We start from the raw sequence: 19600 nt of genomic DNA, 5'->3' as shown, positions 1-19600 counted from the left end.
CAAAATCTATGATATTAATGAATCTTTTTTTGAACTTTGAGAGAAAAATATAGAAAAGAGTGATGAACAAGAGGAAAGATAGGGAGAGCAACATGAGGAGGAGAAAGAGAAGTGGGGAATATTGTTATATTGTTTACAATTTTCCATTAATGAAGCTTGTAGCCATTGGATCATTTTATTTTAACGCATTACATTATTTTTCATCGTTCTCATTTATGTGACTTTATTAACTTTACCTTAATTGAACCCATCTTCCTTGGTAATTTCTCACAAAAAAAAGGTGGGGAAAACTTGTAAATCAACCCCATGTAGTACAATATTGTTTTATATATACAAATTATATAATCATACATATAACATAAACATATTTTTAAAAATGGGTAACTTAGAAAAAATGGTAGCGTGTTTTAATATTTTATTTGTATGGTTTTACATTAAACATCAAAATATATTATTTGACCTATAATATATTAACTGTATCTATAATTCAAAAAACCATAAAAATGAGGAAAATACATAAGTACTCTTAATCGAAGGCTTATATACATATGTCGTACTCCATATAATAGTATGATAAAGTAGGAAAATTCTCAACGGTGACCCCCAACTTCTGTTGTTACACACTTGAAATTTTATTTTGCAAAATGACCTTAGTTAAAAATTTCATCTCACTGTTGATTTTAATAATTATTATTGAGTTATTGGAATTGGTTGAGAATATTGAGATTTCCGCCAAAAAAAATTGAGATTGGTTTTGAATCATGAGTTTTGGAATTCATAAGAATAATTAGTGGAATTGGATTTAAGAGCATGTTTGCAAAAAAAAATTAATTTACTTATCTTGCACTTATCGTACTTAGCATATTTTGTTAACCCGTACTTTCTTATTTGTTTTGGTTCACCTTGTTTACCTTAATGGCAAGCAATGTTGACTAATATAAGGTAGAGTCAATGTATGAGCATATGGAGTCCTAGGAATGTCTTCATCTAGATTAGGAATGTTGATCCTTGTTTTTAATTATGAGTACTCATGACAATGGTTTTTATTTATGGTTTTCATTAATAAAGAAAGGGTATTGAAGTTTTACGCTGCAAAGTATTGGTTTTTAATTAGTAAATTTGAGTAGCCTTGCATAATCACGCGGCGGTAATGCGCCTGAGTCATTTTACGGTATAATTATACATATTATACTAGTATTTCAATAGAGGAAGATTTGGGGGTGTTACAAAGAATAACTATGTAATTCGGCCTAAACACTTAGCATGATATCATCTAGACAAGTAGACAATACTTTTGATCACTGCCAAATCACAATTAATCACATACAAAAAGTGTTAAGGCTGGATGATAACAATATTTCACATAGAATCTCCATTTTTTATTAGATGCATCACTTTTTAAATATGAAATTTTCAATTCACATGTATCACTTTCTCTTTTAGTTAATATAAATACTTTCACCATCCCTTTCCTGTCACATGATCCCTCTTTATTTTTTCTCACTATCTCTTTACTTCAAAAATTGTCTGGGAGACAGCAAAAACTTTGTGATTAGGTTTTTTCTTCAAACATTAGAATTTACGTACTCGGAATTTTTAATAAAATTAATTTCACTACGTTAACCAAACGAGACCTAAGTATATTATTAACTCATTTGTCATTAATTTATATTAGTATACTTACTCCTTTCGTTAAATTTTAACACCCACTTAACGGTTTATAGTAAATATGGCTACAAAAGTAAAATTTTAAAAGTTTGAGGCTACCAAAGATAATTCATATAAAAAGTGGCTACCAATGAAAATAAGCAAAAGTACGAGGCTACCAATGAAAATTTCTCTAAAAATTATGATTAAAATTTATATGGAATTATGGAGTACATAAATAGTGAAAAAAGTCTAATATCCTACGTAGAGATGTCAATCTAGTCCAAATCCGCCCCTAGTCCGATCCGATTTGAAGAAAAAATCCGAACCGAATTCGAGAAATAATTATCCGAATCCGACTCTGTTTAAAAAATCCGACTCCGAGTCAAAGGAGGGTCAGAGTTGGAGTATACTTAAAATCAGACTTATCCGATCTGACTCCGACTTTTTCATGCACTTATATAGTATTTTTTTTATCATTCAATTATGAATTTATTGGTCTTTAAAGTTGATTAGGTATTGGTTGCTATTGATAATTGGGTCAAAATTACTTTAAATTTGGAGTCGAAGTCGGATCGGGGCGGAGTCGGAGGATGAAAATTTAAGTCGGATCGGAGTCGGATGTCGGAGTCGGAGGCGGAGGCCGATAAATCCGACAACTTGTAGGGTCGGAGTCGGATTCTGCATAATGCGATCCGAATTCGACCCATTGACATCCCGCCGTCACGTGAAGTGACAATCAATTAACCTATACTAAAAGCGAATCTATAATGACACTTGTCACAATGTCATTAATAATTTTCCCTCCTTTTTGCACTTCCCTTTTTTTTTTTTTTTTTTTTTTTTTTTTTTTTTTTTTTTTTTTGTTTGCCAAATTTTAATGACTTCCATTTTATAAACTACAATATACTTATTTCTATTTTGACAACATATCCAATCATACTCAATTAATATATATTTTTTTTAACATATATTCTATATACTATTAATCTTTTAGTTACAAATTTACAAACATAGATTAAAAATAAGGTATTGAAATATATCATTGTCCAAGATTATTATAATATTAAGGAGTATCAATTTTTTCCTCCAAGCTCAACATTAATCATTTGACAATAAAATTTATTTAATTAAAAATACAAAAATCATTTTGGTAGCGTGATTTGTATGAATCTTAAAATTATACACAACGTCTATACAAACAACTGAACAAAATTATTTTATTATATTTATACTCCCTCCGTTTTTTATAGACTAGAATTGGATTTGCACATTTGCCGAGACACAACTTTAATTATCAACATCTTTTATTAGAGATTATTAAAAATTATGATTTATATATATATAAAAGCAGACAATATGACAAATCCAACAACATATTATATTATCATATTTATATTGTATATTGATAAAATAAATTAAGTAAATGATGACACATGAATAGTGTAAAATATTTTAACTCAACATATATTGAAAACTTCAATCTAATTACTCTACACATTTTATGCAATATGGTTATTAAAATTAAAATAAAAACAGCTACTACTCACTATGAATATATTTTTAAAAAGTTGATTACGGAATACTAATTATCCTAAAGTAATATAAAATCAACTAAATTTTCATTTAATGTCGGTCAAAGTGTGTCAACAAAAATATAAAGACGAATGTATATGAGTTCGTATACGGGTACTAACTTTTTTTTTTTAAGACATGTACGGGTACTAACCTAAGCTTATAATTTCATTTTCTTATATTAAACCTAATAGCTTCTAAATTTCTATTACTAAATTATTTTTTTATAAAATAATTCAAAATAATAACCTTTATGCATTTGGTATAAATTAAAATTCAAGTTATTTTGTCTCAAATATTTTTTTTGGATAAATTATTGTTAAATTAACAACCAAACTTATTCCCCTAAAAAAAAAAAAAAATTCTTTATAATTTTTGTTGTAAAGTTAATTATAATCGTGCACTACACGGGACTTAACCTAGTAAATGAATAAAGGGAAGAGGAGTAGAGGACGAAGGAGAGTCGGCAGAACAAGAGTTCGCGGGACGGTAAGATTACTAATAAAAAAAAAAAAAAAAAAAAAAAAGTAAAATATATAGAGTATTTATAAAAGCCCTCTTCCGTCCTTGAAGTTCCTTTTATCATCTATCAGTAAAAAACTTGAGAAGACAAGGAGGCGAGGTCCGAGGAGAAGGAGAAGGAGAAGAATTATAGGAGTGATATTTTGTGTATCGTCCTCTTTCTCTCTCTTGTTTACAAGTTCCAATTTCTTGAATCAAGGATGCCTCGCGCTTCATCCAAAAAAACGGGCCAATCTAATTCTACCGCCGTTAACGCCTCCGTTGATCTCTTTCGCTCCGGTACCTTTTTTCCTTTTTAGTCTCTCATCATTCTTAATTTTCGTACTCTTTATTATTCCCAATCCAATTTTATTTATATTTTTTTATTTTTTTTTATTTTAATATTAATCGATTGATTTCGAGTCTTACTTTCTGTGAATTTGGTGATCTTTTCTCTTGCTAAATCCTTCTTGAGGCGTGAATTAGTTATTCTATTTGCCAAAAAAAAAAATAAAAAAAATCCTTTCTATGATCGATTAGCAGTGGCTTTGAAAATCTTGTGTTAAAAAGAATAAAACCAACTAACATGCAACAGAAGTTTTTAATTGATGAAAGTAGAAAAGAGTAGCATTGTGGTGTTGATTTAACATAAGATCTTGTGATGAAGGAAGTTTGATTTGTTGATTACATAGGTTATAAGTATTCAATTAATACGGAGTATCTGATTTGTTTATGTGCAGCTACAAATAAAGCTAGTTCAAAGGAACTAGAAAGAATTGATCAATTGTTCTATGCTTATGCCAATAAATCATCGGGTTTCATCGAGTAAGTGTTGTTATTTTACTTTTTGTTTCTGGGTTCTCGGTGGCAAACTTTGTGGGAGTGCCTGTGCTTTTCCCAGTCATTCTCGTGTGATCCTTGTATTATTAACACACTACAGCTACTACACAAACTGTTTCTAATTATTTTGGATATTTTTTTGATTCATTAGCTATGCAGAATTTTCATTTCTTTGTTTTACTATACCATCATAATTATTTGTTTTTTCTTTTTAAAAAACTGAAAATATATCAGCATCCTATCATTCCTATGTAAAAATTATGAATCTATGATCATATTCTGAAACAGTGAACTACTAAACAAATGTAATTTGGGTCGTTTAAATTTTTCTATGCTATATTTACTAACCCATAAGGCTCAATTTGGTTTGATGTAAAATGATTTTCCCATCCTTTTCCATTTTCCTTTGTTTGGTTTGTGAAGAGGTGGAAAATAAGTTCCCCAATCAATCATTCACAAAGCCTTACACTTTGTTTGGATAGGAAGAAATGGGAGGAAAAGAAGAGAAGAGAAATGGAGGGGGATAAAATCTCTTGTTTGGGTTAAAGATTGGGGGAAGGAAAGGGAAGGAGAGGGAGGGATCCATTTTCCCTCTCTTTTTAATAACCATAATCTCTCCAAAATTGGAGAGATTTGGAGGGAAAATGGAGCTCACCTCCCCCTCCCTTTCTTTTCCCTCCCCTTCCTTCATTTCCCCTCCCCTTCTTTTCCTTCCTTCTTTGCTATCCAAACAAAGCGTTAATCCCATAAGTGGGGTTGGCTCCCGATGGTGGAAAAATGCATCTTTGCACCAACAATAGTGAAGGGATAGGGAGGTGAAAAGGGAGGGGGGGGCTCTTCATTTATCTCTATCCATACGTAGTATTACGCTTTGTTTAGATAGCAAAGAAGGAAGGAAAGGAAGGGGAGGGGAGGGAAAAAGGAGGAAGGGAAGGGTAAAGAAAGGGAGGGGGAGGTGAGCTCTATTTTCCTTTCAAATCTCTCCAATTTTGGAGGGATTATGCTTATTAAAGAGAGAGGGAAAATAGATCCCTCCCTCTCCTTCCCCTTCTTTCCCCCAAATTTTTTTTTATCCAAACAAGAGAATTTGTCCCCCTCTTTTTCTCTTCTTTTCCTTTTATTTCTTTATATCCAAACAAAGTGTTAATGATGGAAAACATTTTCCCACATTTCCCCACATTTCTCTCTTCTCTTTAACTTCTTTTTACTTTCCTCCCATCGACCCTCACTTGCACTCCTATTTGTAATTACTCCATAATTTTTCTTCATTTCTTTATATCCAAACAAAGTGTTAATGATGGAAAACATTTTCCCACATTTCTCTCTTCTCTTTAACTTCTTTTTACTTTCCTCCCATCTACCCTCACTTGCACTCCTATTTGTAATTACTCCATAATTTTTCTTGTAAGGAACCAAACAAAGGAAAACTAATTTGCAATTATGATTTTTTTGAAAAAGTTTTACATCAAACCAAACAAGGCCTAAGGTTTTTTTTTTTGGTTACTCTGGTTGATAGCCTGCCTTTCAAAGTTGCAAATAACTATTTGACGACTATTTTTTTTTTTTTTTAATAATTTGTTATTGAGATTTTACTGTTCAAGCACTTTCTTTAGTCCTGGTTTTTTCTCTTGTCTTCTTTTCCGTGTTTTCCCCCTTATGCATATCTACGAGACTGTTTTTCACCCATGATTTGTCAATTTGTAACTCAGTCCGGAAGGTATAGAGACATTGTGTTCAGACATGGAAGTGGATCATACAGATGTCAGAGTACTGATGCTTGCCTGGTAAGATTGGCAAATGCAATCATTTTTCCGGGCACTTGTATCTAAATTGTGATACTTTTAGCCTGTCTTGAATATTAATTGTTTGTTTGCTCCTTGTTTCAGGAAAATGAATGCTGAGAAACAGGGTTACTTCACTTTGGTAAGCAAAAGTGTCAAGTTGTCTTTAATGAAGGATACTTAAACAGACAACTCTTTATACTGCTTGTCTGCTGTTGTTGGCAAACATTTCTCATGGACCATAACTGATTATATTGGACAAGCCAAGCTTGATATGCTTTATGTGCTCCTTAAAGTTGAAAGCAATGTTTTCTGCAGGAAGAGTGGCGGAGAGGCCTTAAAGCTCTGAGGGTTGATACGATTGCAAAATTAAAGAAGACACTCCCTGAGCTTGAAAAAGAGGTATGTTTATCTTTGATTCTCCTTTCACACCAACTGTGCAAACAAGAGGGGGGAGGTAGAAAATTGAGATGCTCACTGTTTACCTTCCTTTTCAAAAGGTTAGAAGGACGTCAAATTTTGTGGACTTCTATCAGTACGCATTCCATTATTGTCTTACAGGTATGCTGCTTTCATGTCATGTGATAGCCTTTCAAATGTAGGAAGTTGATAATCTAGTGTTTCATCGATTACAGTCTTTATTTTCTGCTTTGCAGAGGAGAAACAGAAGAGTATAGATATTGAAAGCATCTGTCAATTGTTGGATCTTGTATTAGGATCCCAATTTCGAGCCCAAGTTGACTATTTCATCGAATATCTGAAAGTAAGCAGTTTAACTGAACATGTGGTTTTGAATACTATGTAAAGCTGCTCTTGCAATGTTCACTCAAATAGAAATAAGGCAATGGTTGTTGAATTTGCGGAGTCATAATGTTTTCTTTATATGGAGCTTACCTGATTTAAGCTATACTATTTGACGTATATTTTAAGAAAAACAACCAAAGGTCTGGATTCTCGCTAATAATTCTGCTGTAAAGATTGATGCTTAAGTTAAAAGTGGTAATTGAATCAATGAGAGAAGAAAAAGGATTAATATTTTGATCGTGTGTGTGCTTCAGGATCAGACCGATTACAAGGTCATAAACATGGACCAGTGGATGGGATTTTACCGGTTCTGCAATGAGGTATGGTGATATTTGTCTTGCATTTGAGTCCAATAATCCTTTAATCTGGTCAACATTGAGTTGTTATTTTTTTTATTTTTATTTTTTTTTTTGTAGATTGGATTTTCATTTGTTTTATTGGTAAAGTTTTTCACCTGACCCTTGATCTGAAATGTAATGACTCTGTGCCTGCTTCAATAAGTAAAACAAGTGAACAACTTATTAGCTGTTTAAATTTATCCAATATAAATTAGAGTCTAAGAATACTGATTTTCAACTATAGTTTGAAAATGGACACACTGACATGTTGCCTTTTTTAGCTACTGCCATGCATCATGCAATGAAATTTATGTTGTCTATATGATAATAATGATTTGGTTAAAAATGGAGCCCAATGTACGTGATTTTTTTTGAATGGATTGCATTCCATGATACGTAGGGAGAAGTGAGGCACAAGTGCACAACCTAAATGCTGTATTGGTTTTTTTTTAAAAAAAAACTTATACATGGTACAAGAATGTTGTTCTTCTCCCAGAAAGAAACTCATTTCTGCATTGCATAGGTTGCTTTGTCCTTTAAGAATCTACTTCACCATGGTTCTTTTGCTGAATATGGATTTATATAGTTTATTGAAAAGCAGCAAGAAAGTTAATAATGAAGTTCTATTTTAATCTTCTCTTACTGACATTAGTGCCGATATAGTTTAATCTTCTCTTACTGACATTAGTGCCGATATAGTTTAATCTTCTCTTACTGACATTAGTGCTGATATTGTAGTTAATAGTGAAGTTCTTACTACCAATTGGATTGTAGTGCTGTAATTGAGTCTGTAGAAATTCCAAATTTTTGTTTTTACACTTTTCTTCTGAGCTCTCTAAATTTTAATTTCTTTAGCCTTGGGTTGGGTGATTTGGTCTGGCAACTTGCTACTTTTTCACCTATTGGTGAGAATGAGTTGAGTGTGTATGTTAAATATATTCCTGTCATTATGTATTGGAATCTCTCTAACCTTGTGCCTAGTTTTGATTTAAGCATTAAATTTCTTGCATTGTTGTCGTGGATGATTTTGAAAATTTAAGTGCCAGATGCAATTTTTGCTGCTTCTTTTATGAGCATTCGTTATGAAGAGATTCTTTATCAGAAGGTCTTATGTTCTCTGATATTTTGTCAGATAAGTTTCCCAGACTTCAGCAATTATGATCCAGACCTTGCTTGGCCTTTGATCCTGGACAACTTTGTTGATTGGATGAAAGCAAAGCAAACCTAAATCAATGTCTCTCATCAATTGTCACTGCTGTCAGAGTCAACTGTTATCCTCTCATAAAATTCTTGATCTTATACTTGTATGTGGAGTTGCCGGAATTCGTTATGGTACCATTTTTAGACCACAGTAATAGATGGTTTATCATTGTTCCATTTGTTAACTAACTCTTGTGAAGTTGTATTTGCTGAATAATTTTTTCTCAGTAGTTATTTCATTTATAGTGCTTCGGTTCTTAATTATATGTTTCAAACCCATTTTTCTTAGTACAGTTGTTAATAGGGTGATGTCCACTGCGCTGGACTGCTGGTAGTTGCAGTTTGAATTGTCTTTACATAATTGCGTGTGGCAATACTAATCTTGATACATAATTATGGGTTGAAAGCATTACTCTTTCACTTGATGCATACTACAACAGTGCTACCCTCCTCCTTAGAGTCCTCCCAGAATATTTTGACAAGTTGATTCTTCTTTTCTGCAATGCTGCTGGATACTCTTCGTTGTTATCCTCTCTGGAGTAACACAGTTGCATATTATTCCTGTGCATTTAATGTGTTTTAGGAATCTCTAATTAACTCTATCAAGTCTAATAATGAAGGTACCAGTTCAAGGAAGGCGATTGACCCAAGTTGTGATGTTAATTCCCAGTGAGCCTAATTAGCATCATTGCAGAAATGGTTGCAATTCTTGGTGATAAGATTCCTTTGAGAATTCCTCCATGACCTTCCTGAATCCTTGGACTTCCTCTGCCCCTAACTCTTTCCATCCTATCAATATCTCCTATCCATCCTATTTACTACCCCCGGTTTAAATTACTCGCAACAAAGGAATATTTTATGTCTCACAAATAATACTCCTTTTTTGCGAGTAATAAGAACCGGAGGTAGTATATATTTATTTTTTTTAGACGAGCGCCTATCCATCCTATCTACCATAATTGTTTTTGACAATTTCGAGTTTGATTTAGGCCCTGTTTAGTTCACTTTATTTTTACTTATGTTGAAAAAATAAGTTCAGATAAGAAAAAATAAGTTTAGTTCAGATCAGATCAGAAAAAATAAGTTTAGATCAGATCATCATTTTATGTGCAGTTTTTTATCGCTAAATATTTTTAATTTCGCAATGAAAAAAAATTATGAAAACTAATTATTAATAATAAACCCATTATTACGAATCTAACAAGATTCAATTGATATATTTTTTCTTTATAGATTATTGTACATTCAAGGTCAAAGTTTGGTCTAATTAGACAATCAGAATTGGTCAGATCGGAAGGTCAGATAAGCAAATATAAGGCGAACTAAACTGGGCCTTTGACCCATAAAGGGCCACTATGACCCCTAAAACCATAATCGAACAATTATAGCACGAAAATCGACACATTTCTTGACACGCATATGAGACATTAGATGTTTATAAGGGGTATTATAGTCTTTTCCCTAATTTATTTAATAGTTTTTTACGGTGTTAGCCACGGTTGAAAAAAAGCACATGTGTACCAATGGGAAGACAAAACTTCAAGTTTGTATCAATGAGAAAAATCAATACCACAGTACTAATGGGAATTTTCCGAAATAAAAAAAGACCTTAGATATATACTTTGTATATAATTTAAATATTAGTAAAAGAATATTAAAAACTTATACTCCCTTTGTTTCACAATTGATCTTCCAATTTTGATTATACACGCTTGCCATTTGTCAATCATTTCTTTAACCAATTTAACTCGATTTGCATGCCCGAAAATCATCTAGTTCAACTTTAGGACTCATTTTGGTTCTTGTGGATTTAATTGAGGTCAAAATAGATAAAAATAAAAATAAAAAATAAAATAAAAAACCCATGAATGCTTCAATTTGCGTGTCCAAAATCGTCTCAAAATGCGTAGTAAGAAAATTTATCTATTAGAATTTTAGGGGTAATTTTGGTTCTTAAGAGTCCAAGTAGAGGTTAAAAATGACAAATTTACTAGAGACATTGGTTTGCGTACTCAAAAATCGTCTCAATTTATGTGTCTAGAAAATTGTTTGGTTTTATTCCTTAAGGTTTTGAAAGAATATCATAAACCTCTTGTTTTACGTGTCCAGAAACGTTTTGATTTTCCTGCCATGGGTTAAACAGGATTAATAAAGGGTTAATTGCTAGGGTTTTATCACTGTGGATTTCTGTTTTTTTTTTGTTTTCAAAATTATAAAAACATTCTTTTTTGTGTTTTCTTTTTTTGGTTATTTGTTTTCAAGATATCAACAAACTGAAAACAAAAACAATGTAAAACATGCGCTAAATTAGCGGTTTTGCGTTATGTAAAAATCCAATTTTTCATGAGGTGAATCAGCGTTTTTATATAAAGTAAAATTAATGATTTTTTGAGGAATTTAATGAAAATGGCCCAAAGTGTGTATCTCGTTGAAAGTTATTGTTTTTTGGCTTTAGAAGCTTAGAACCCTCCCTTCAAAAAAGCTTAGAACCCTAAAACCCCCGAAAACCCCCCAAAAACAAATACCTGGGAAGAAATGATAGGACGAGCAAGAGCAATTCAATTGCTCCAAAAAGTATTAATGTTTGAAACCCAGAAAATGGCTTCCTCAAATCTGAGTCCTGGTTGTGTAAGAAGAAGCAGCAGCAGTTATGTCACCCAAATGAGAAAGTCGAGCATTGATGCAAATACCTTACGACTTCTCCGCAATGAGATTCAATATGAAGTTGATCGTTCCCCTCTCCAACAGGTTTTTTTTTCCCTTTAAATGCATTATTTTTCAAGTTTATTAATTATCGGGATTAGTATGCAAATCCATCTATTAATGGATTAAATATGTACATTGATGGATTTGCTAACATCTAATTATACATACCAAGTAAGTATCTTTAATAGACGAAATTGTTTATATTGTCAATGTCAATAACACCTTTTAGATTGTGGAAGAAGCTTAATTCGTTTTCTGTCAATAAATAATTTACCTTCAGCTGTTGTATGGATTTTTTCATGTTTCTTTTCACAGCCACCTTCTGAGATCAATGGATTCAAGGTGGATGAGCGGCCTGGTGAGCAGTGGATTAGCTTGGAAAAACAATTTGGAGAGAATGAAGTGATTAAACTCGAAGTCACTATGTTTGATGGTTCAGTCCACGTTCCTAACCAGGGTGAGAAACCTGGTCTGCCTGGCCAGGATGTTCAATTGCATATATCGATGATAGTTAGTATTTTCAAGAACAACTCTAACCAAGTCCTCGAGTTCGTCTGCTTTGCTTGGCCTGACACTATAGCAATCTCTAAACTTTTTGTGCGTCAGCAGGCTAAGGTGCCACTTAACCCTTATACCGGTCCTAAATTCAGGTAGTGATGTTCTGCTAATCTAGTTGTTTTTTTTGGTTGATTTGCTTATCTCATGAGATTAAAGGATACAAAATTGTTATACGCTTATTTGGAAATAAGTCTCGTACAAATGTTTTGAGTTTCCCTTTTATTGAAGCTTCAATGTAGCTTTCATATAAATTAAGGCAATTACTTGTGGCAGTTACTTTCTTGTTTAGCATTATCGATCTGCTGAAAAACTTTGTGATTTTTTCATTTTTTCTCATCTGATAGTTTCTTCCCATGAGCTATTTTTGCTTATTCTTCCTTGCACCTACATTTTTTGTTTTTAGGGAGTTGGATGATGAGCTACAAAATTCACTGTATGAATTCTTGGAAGAAAGGCAGATAGATGATACACTTTGTGTTTTCTTGCACAACTATGTAAATTATAAAGAGAAGGCTGAACACATTCGTTGGATGAACTCTGTAAAGTCAGTGATGGAGAAGTAACATGTTTGCCGCTAGATGAATGTGCTTCATGGCGCAACTTGAGCAGTTATCTTGAATACTCAATCTATAATGGTCACTTGTGCTCTAATGTAAGTGATGGGATTTTCTGCAAGGATTTATTTTTCCATTTCGGCAGGTACAGTTGTGATTTCCATAATAGAACATTGCTGTCATGTTGATGATATCACTGTGGGGTGTTATAATCAATGCTAAACTTTGTATCCTATGACCGACTTGGATTAGGGATTCAGAGTTGTAGAGGGATTGGATAGTGCAAACTGTTGTGTGGTGTTATAATCTATGTTTTTTTTTTTTTTTGATAAGATAAGATGAAGGACCCTACCGAACCGATGCCTTTCACAAGTTAGACCAACCCAATTACGTAGGTCAATGCTTGAAAGTAGAAGGGAGGTAAGGGAATCCCCTAGACCCCTACTCCCAAGCAAATGTAGTTGGTGGGGCTCGAACTCGTGACCTCAAAGTCACAAAGTGAGTTCTTAGTTCCCACTAGATCTGGTTATTCGGGTCAGGGTCAGTGCGGGTCGGTTGCGGGTCAGGGTCAAAGAAGGTCACATTTTATAGGGCCAATATAGGGTCGGGCCAATGCGGGTCGCGGGTCGATAATGGGCGGGCCTACAAAATATCAATTAAAATAAATATTGGACAAAGCCATTATAAAATACATATGAATACAAATTAATCTATATAATTATTTTTACATTATGTATTTTCTTTATCAACTAAATTGGAAAAACATGTTGGCCCTATAATGACCCTACCCAATAAGGGCCCTGTCCATTAATAGCCCTGTCCATTAAAAGCCCTATAAGCTTGGCCCTGACCCTATTATCATTGGGCTACCCTGTCCAATAACCACCTCTAGTTCCCACCAACTCTACAAAGATTTGCTTGGTAACTGCATTATCCGTAGCATATATTGATGGTTTTCTGTGTACAAGGCAGGTGGAAGATAAAAAAACCAATATCAGTTTCATATCTACATGACTACATGCACTGATGCACATGGTGGTTGAACAAAGTCTATGGCTTTAGAGTCTTCATGGTTGTTTTTGGATACTTATTTTTTGGATTTGAGCCCAATTGGAGTGATATTACATTGTATAATGTGATTGAAACTTTGTGTACATATATTCCTTATATCTTGGCCTGTCCCATTTATTAGAATGTTTACTTTCCTAATCAAGTGATTTTGTCATGTTGGGCAGCTTATACTGATCATGCTATTATGCATAGAAGAACGATTATGAAAAAGCATATCCGAGTATCGGATCAGCATCTAGATTTAAAAAAAAAAAAAATCAAGGTAATAATAAAACTGCATCTTACTTCATCAAAGTATGTTCCAAGTTCTAACTTTTGAGAGTAAACGCAATACTATTAGACTTGTGCTCAGATCCGTTTTTCTCCAAAAAGGACCCGAATCCGACTTACATTTGTCGGGTCTAAGATCTGCTGCCATTTCTATATGTTCATATGTCTACATGTCACCATAGACAATGATGACAATTGACAAATTGAATCTATATAGATTTTTTTAAAAAAAAAATATTTTGAAAAAGCTTTTAACTAACATTTGTGATAATAGTGTAATTTTTCTTCTCATCAGAGTTTCGTCTAGGAAGTCGTGACTTCGTTAGTGTAACTGCAACTAGAAAAGTACTTACCTAGCTCAGCTATATGTTCTACAATATTAAACATCAATATTTTACTAATGGTAATTACATATACTTTACTATCAAGCATGCATCATGTGTATATAAAGGGCTATTTGACAAATTAGATTAAACAGCTTAAGGCCCCGTTCTTTAGAGCTGCTCTGCTCTGCTGCTCAAATCAAATCTGATCTGCTCTGCTTAATTTTCAAATAATAATTAATAATAACAACAATAATTAATATTCAATAATAATAATTTATATTGTATTTATGATAATAATTTATTATTTAGAATAATTATAATAATTATTAATATTAAAAATAATTTTAATAATTAATAATAATAATAATAATAATAATTTTAATAATTAATAATAATAATAATACTTCCTCCGTTACGCATTATGTGCAACATTTTCTTAAAACGGAAGTTACACATTATGTGCAACAAAATGAAACTTTCCTATTTTAGTAAACTTTTTAAAATAAAATTACCAACATGCCCTTACTAAAATTCAATTAACACATTAAAGCAAATATTATTAAGTTATTAATAACTCAAATTAATCTAATGATTTTTACCTAATTCAACCCTAAACTAATCATATTCAACCTTCTAACCCCAATCAACCCCCAGTAATTCTCACTTATTTCTCACCACCTCCTTCAACCATCACCTTCAAGGGCTAACATCACCACCACCACCAGCCCACTATCACCAATCAACCGCCACCACCACTACCACTACCACCGCACCAATCTCCCCTCTCTTTGTTCATCTCCCCTCAAATTCAACCACCACCTTCGTTGGAAGTCGCCGCCTCTGTCATGCTTAGCTTGTCGCCGTCTCCGCTTTCTCTCTCTTTCTTCTCCTTTTGTTTCATTCTTGTCACTAAAGCTCAAATTTGAAGCTTACTTTGGTCAAATTTAACCATGAAAATTATAGATCTAGAATTTTAATGGTTAAATTTGACCAAATTAAGCTTTAATTGATGATAGAGAAGGTAATGGTTTTTCTTTTGCATTATTAGGATTGTTTTTTTTATAGGGGGCGGAATTCATGGTGTTCGATTTTTCCGATTGGAGGTGGTGGTTTTGGAGTGGGTACGACTATTTGGGGAGGGAAGATGGGTATTTCGAGGCGGGTACAACGATTTTGAGATGATGGGTGAGGTTTTTTTTGGATGTGTTTATTTGGTTATGGGTGATTTCTTGGTGGTTTACGAGGTGGCCGGGGCGGATGTTGGGATCTTGGTGGTGGTGTGGTGGGTCAGTGGCTGATGTGGTTTTATTCGGTGGGGTAAACGTCGGGCGGTCTGGTGGGTGGTGCTGTGGGCGGTTTAGTGGCCTGGTGGGTGGTTTGTGGGATGAATTAATTAATCATCCACTTTACCCTAATTACATGCCCCCACTTTGTTAATCATGCCTTTCAATTTTTTGTCTTGATTTCCACCTCTTTGTTGCACATAATGTGTAACAGAGGAAGTAATAATAATTAGTAATAATAATAATTATTATTATTTTACTAATTAATAATAATAATTTTAATAATTAATAATAATTATTATTATAATTAATAAATAATAATAATAATTATTATTAATATTTAATAATAATAATAATTTTAATAATTAATAATAATAATAATTATTAATAATTAATAATAATAATTATTATTAATAATTAATAATAATAATAATTATAATTATTATTTTTAATTATGATAATAATTAATATAATAATAATATTTAATAATAATAATAATAATAATAATAATAATAATAATAATAATAATAATAATAATAATAATAATAATAATAATAATAATAATAATAATAATAATAATAACAACAACATTAATAATAATAACATTAATAATAGTATTAATAATAATGTTGAAATCTGCTCTGCTCTGCTCGGCTATCCTGAAATATGCTATGCTCTGCTCGGCTATCCTGAAATATGCTATGCTCTGCTCTGCTGACCCCTGCTCTGCTCAAAAGAACAGGGTCTAACTTTCTCATTCATATGTGAAGAATATATATACAGTATATAGTTACAAGAGAGATTCCTAACCTTAAGAAGATTAGAAATAAGATAAATATTAACATAAATAGGAAATTTAAAGATATTATACAATATTCCTAATTGTTTATCTTTGCACTGTTAATTAGTAATGAATAGATGGTATAGTTGTGATTCTTAGAATTATTTGTTTAAGTGAATTAACGTAAGATTAACATCTATCTATCTATATATTATACTAAAAGACAAGCGCCTCAATGTGAGGATGACAAATGTCACTCTCTCATTGGCTTATCTTAAGTATTAAATATATCTATATAATTATTGTTTACATATTCAAGCATAGTTATTTTTGTTATACTTCAAACAATAAAAGCAAGTTTCTATACATGCATAAGATTTTCATGATTTCCTAACATAAATATTGATTTAATTTTTTTATAATAAATATATGCTTTCCAATACTACAAATAATCCATAAAGTCTTTCCAATCTTTATTTATAGTCAAGTTAAAGAATAATAACTAATTTGAAGCAATATGATTAAAGTGGCATAATTAAGGAAACAAATATTTCGTATTTTGAAAGGCTAATATTGTTTTTTTTTTTATGAAAATTAAATAAAATCGATAGAATTTAGTTTGACGTCAATTATGAAATCAATACAAACATTTTTAAAAAATCAGATGTACAATAAAATATTGTGCAGCTATTATAAAAGCTACCCTCTAATGAATGAAAGTTATTTATGCTTTATTGATAAAAGTTACCCAAAATAGTCTACAAGTTATCTTAAATTCAATTCAAGTAATCGGATGAATACAAAAGTTTTTGATAAAGATACAAAACAGTGTAAAAATTACTTTTATCGTTTGTTGCACTCCTTGACAAATATTGAATGCTGAGCCGAAATGTTGTCTTGGAAAAAAATACATAATCTTGAACATAAATTTAATTTTAATCAACCTTTCATTTTCTATACAATGTCTTTTACAATAACCTTTTGTTTTTCTTGCATATATATATATATATATATATATATATATATATATATATATATATATAAATAAAAAAAAAAAAAAAAAAAACCAATAACCAATCAAAACAAGAATAATAAAAGTTAAATTGAATTAGACATTTGACTGAAAAGGGATAGATATACAACAATCATGTGCAATAATTTATGTTGTTTTATACATAATAATACTTTTAACTATAATAGTATGTGTATATAATATAATATTTTTTTTATAATATAAAAAAGTATATGTATATAATATAATATTTTATAACACGTGTCCTCCATACCAAGTGTTTGGTTGTTGGTGTAGTGGTAATTGAAACTACACTTGGTAGGGAGGACCTGTGTTCGCTCCCCTGCTACAACAATCGGAAGGGGAGTGGAACCTAATAGCCTAGAACAGATCCTCAAATTTGGATTAGCCCAAAGGGTGAACCGGATAGAACTCCCAAAACTCAATGCATATATGACGGGAATTAACTTATCCTTTATCTATCTTATACAAAACTCCAAAGTCTAAATTTTTTTTCAAAATATAATTAATAATAACATTTATAAATTTTTGTTAATATGAAAGATATAAACCTATCAATATGTATATATAGTTAAATTGTTTAATAACTTATATCGAATGCGTAGTTTTATTAAAATTATTTGCATGTAATCATTAAATGTGTTGGATGTTGTGTAGCTATGCAATGTCCAAAACTTTAGTTGAGCGACTTTGATTTAGTGATTGTACGGTAAAAAGATATTGACTTCGATCTTGAAACCTAACAGTCTAATAAATTCTAAATAGAAAAATTAAAACAAAAGGAAATGAAAATAGTAAATGGCTTTAAATATTGAAATAAACATAACTTTTAAATCAATTTAGCGAATTCAAGAGACAATTTTAAGGCTTTTAAAATTAAATGGGGAAAATATATGTAAAAAGAACATTTTTAGATATATAAATGTCCATGCACTATTATAAGAGTTTTGTTAACCATTTTATAATTAAGGTAGGGATAAATCTTAGTAATATATACTCCGTATATTTTATTTATATAAAATTATCAGTATCCGATCCATACCTATATACGAAGTATTTGTGTTGTATACTATATATTTAATCAGCTATTGGTTATATATATGACTATTATATAATATATAGTTTTTGGCACAATGCTTAACTTAGGAAAATATATTAGGTATGTCAAATATAAGGTTATTATTGTGTCTATAGATTTAATGAGTGCGACGGGTAAATAAAACATGTATATATTATATTGATTGTAGCTACTGATGCGGATGGTATGACAAGAAAATTTTAGTTTTTTCTCAACGGGAGATATAAATAAATTAGTCCACTTCTTATATAGCTATGTGGAGTATTATTCAATTATTTTTCAATTAATAAAATAACATTATAAAAAATTAAAAGAAATTCAAATAACATAAAATACTATTTAAATAACGTTCCTTTAATTTTTATTTATTGACCATTAGTAACCAAGTCCTTTAATAATAAATGAATTACCTTTGTTTTTATTTTTATTTTTCCTACGGGTTTGATAGTTTGATTTATAAACCGTGCATCGCACGGGCACTTTGCTAGTTTACATTATCCTTTCTTCTTGTCTGAATGAAAGAAAGAAAGAAAGTGATAGGGTATTTGGCTTTCTTTATTTGAAAAAAAAAAAGCAAATCACATCATCAATATCTGGTCCTGGGACAATTACAAACCAAATTATTACGTAAATCTTTTGCTTCCGCATGATATCCGGGATAAAATGACAGTTTTTTTTTTTTTTTTTTTTTTTTTTTTTTTTTTTTTGTAAAATCATTATATATTTAGGGTTTGTTCTTATTTACGGAGCTCAACTGAACTGAATTGATTGGAGCTAAACTGAACTGAATAGAGTTGAAATGAATATTTTATGAGAGAAGGAAATTCAAAGCTAAACCGAACTGAATTGATTGGAGCTAAACTGAACTGAATTGATTGGAGCTAAACTGAACTGAATTAATTAAAGCTAAACTGAATTGAAATTAAACTGAAGTGAACATGCTTGATCACCTAGCCACTAAGTTAGCTGAATGAAGTTGATGATGAGCATTATGGCTCTTCTAACAAGAATTCGGCCTTTATTGAATCTTTACTTTCTTAAGGGATTTCGAGTATGTGCTTAGTAATATATAGATTAGTTTCATAAATAATTCTCAAAATTTAACCTACTAAAATGTTGATATACACAAACCATATGTATGTACTCCGTGACATCTAAATATTACAAGTAGCATGTTGTAGAATGTCTTTTTGTCGAGAGATTGTTATATATATCCGGGTGTATGGAATTCGTGAGGGATTTTGTTCTCATTTT

The 19600-nt window shown here is 31.3% G+C and overlaps 2 protein-coding genes across 2 annotated transcripts; both read left to right on the top strand.

Annotated features, from left to right (window-relative positions):
• Positions 1 to 3822: 3822 nt before the first annotated feature.
• Positions 3823 to 8947, top strand: LOC145559237 (uncharacterized). Its single transcript, XM_081620676.1, has 9 exons — positions 3823 to 4023; positions 4464 to 4548; positions 6273 to 6347; positions 6450 to 6486; positions 6663 to 6746; positions 6845 to 6905; positions 7001 to 7107; positions 7403 to 7468; positions 8619 to 8947. Exons 1-9 carry the CDS (start codon positions 3945 to 3947, stop codon positions 8712 to 8714), a joined length of 690 nt encoding a protein of 229 aa, XP_081476802.1. The 5' UTR covers positions 3823 to 3944; the 3' UTR covers positions 8715 to 8947.
• Positions 8948 to 11140: 2193 nt separating this feature from the next.
• LOC145560534 (uncharacterized protein At2g39795, mitochondrial-like) lies at positions 11141 to 12814 on the top strand. Its single transcript, XM_081621791.1, has 3 exons — positions 11141 to 11434; positions 11708 to 12042; positions 12354 to 12814. Exons 1-3 carry the CDS (start codon positions 11222 to 11224, stop codon positions 12511 to 12513), a joined length of 708 nt encoding a protein of 235 aa, XP_081477917.1. The 5' UTR covers positions 11141 to 11221; the 3' UTR covers positions 12514 to 12814.
• Positions 12815 to 19600: the final 6786 nt, after the last annotated feature.

This window comes from Chenopodium album, chromosome 9 (genome assembly GCF_948465745.1).
Source record: "Chenopodium album chromosome 9, dcCheAlbu1.1, whole genome shotgun sequence".
Taxonomy (NCBI): domain Eukaryota; kingdom Viridiplantae; phylum Streptophyta; class Magnoliopsida; order Caryophyllales; family Amaranthaceae; genus Chenopodium; species Chenopodium album.
Note: the sequence above shows the minus strand (reverse complement) of the source record. Positions and strands in the feature narration are given on the sequence as shown.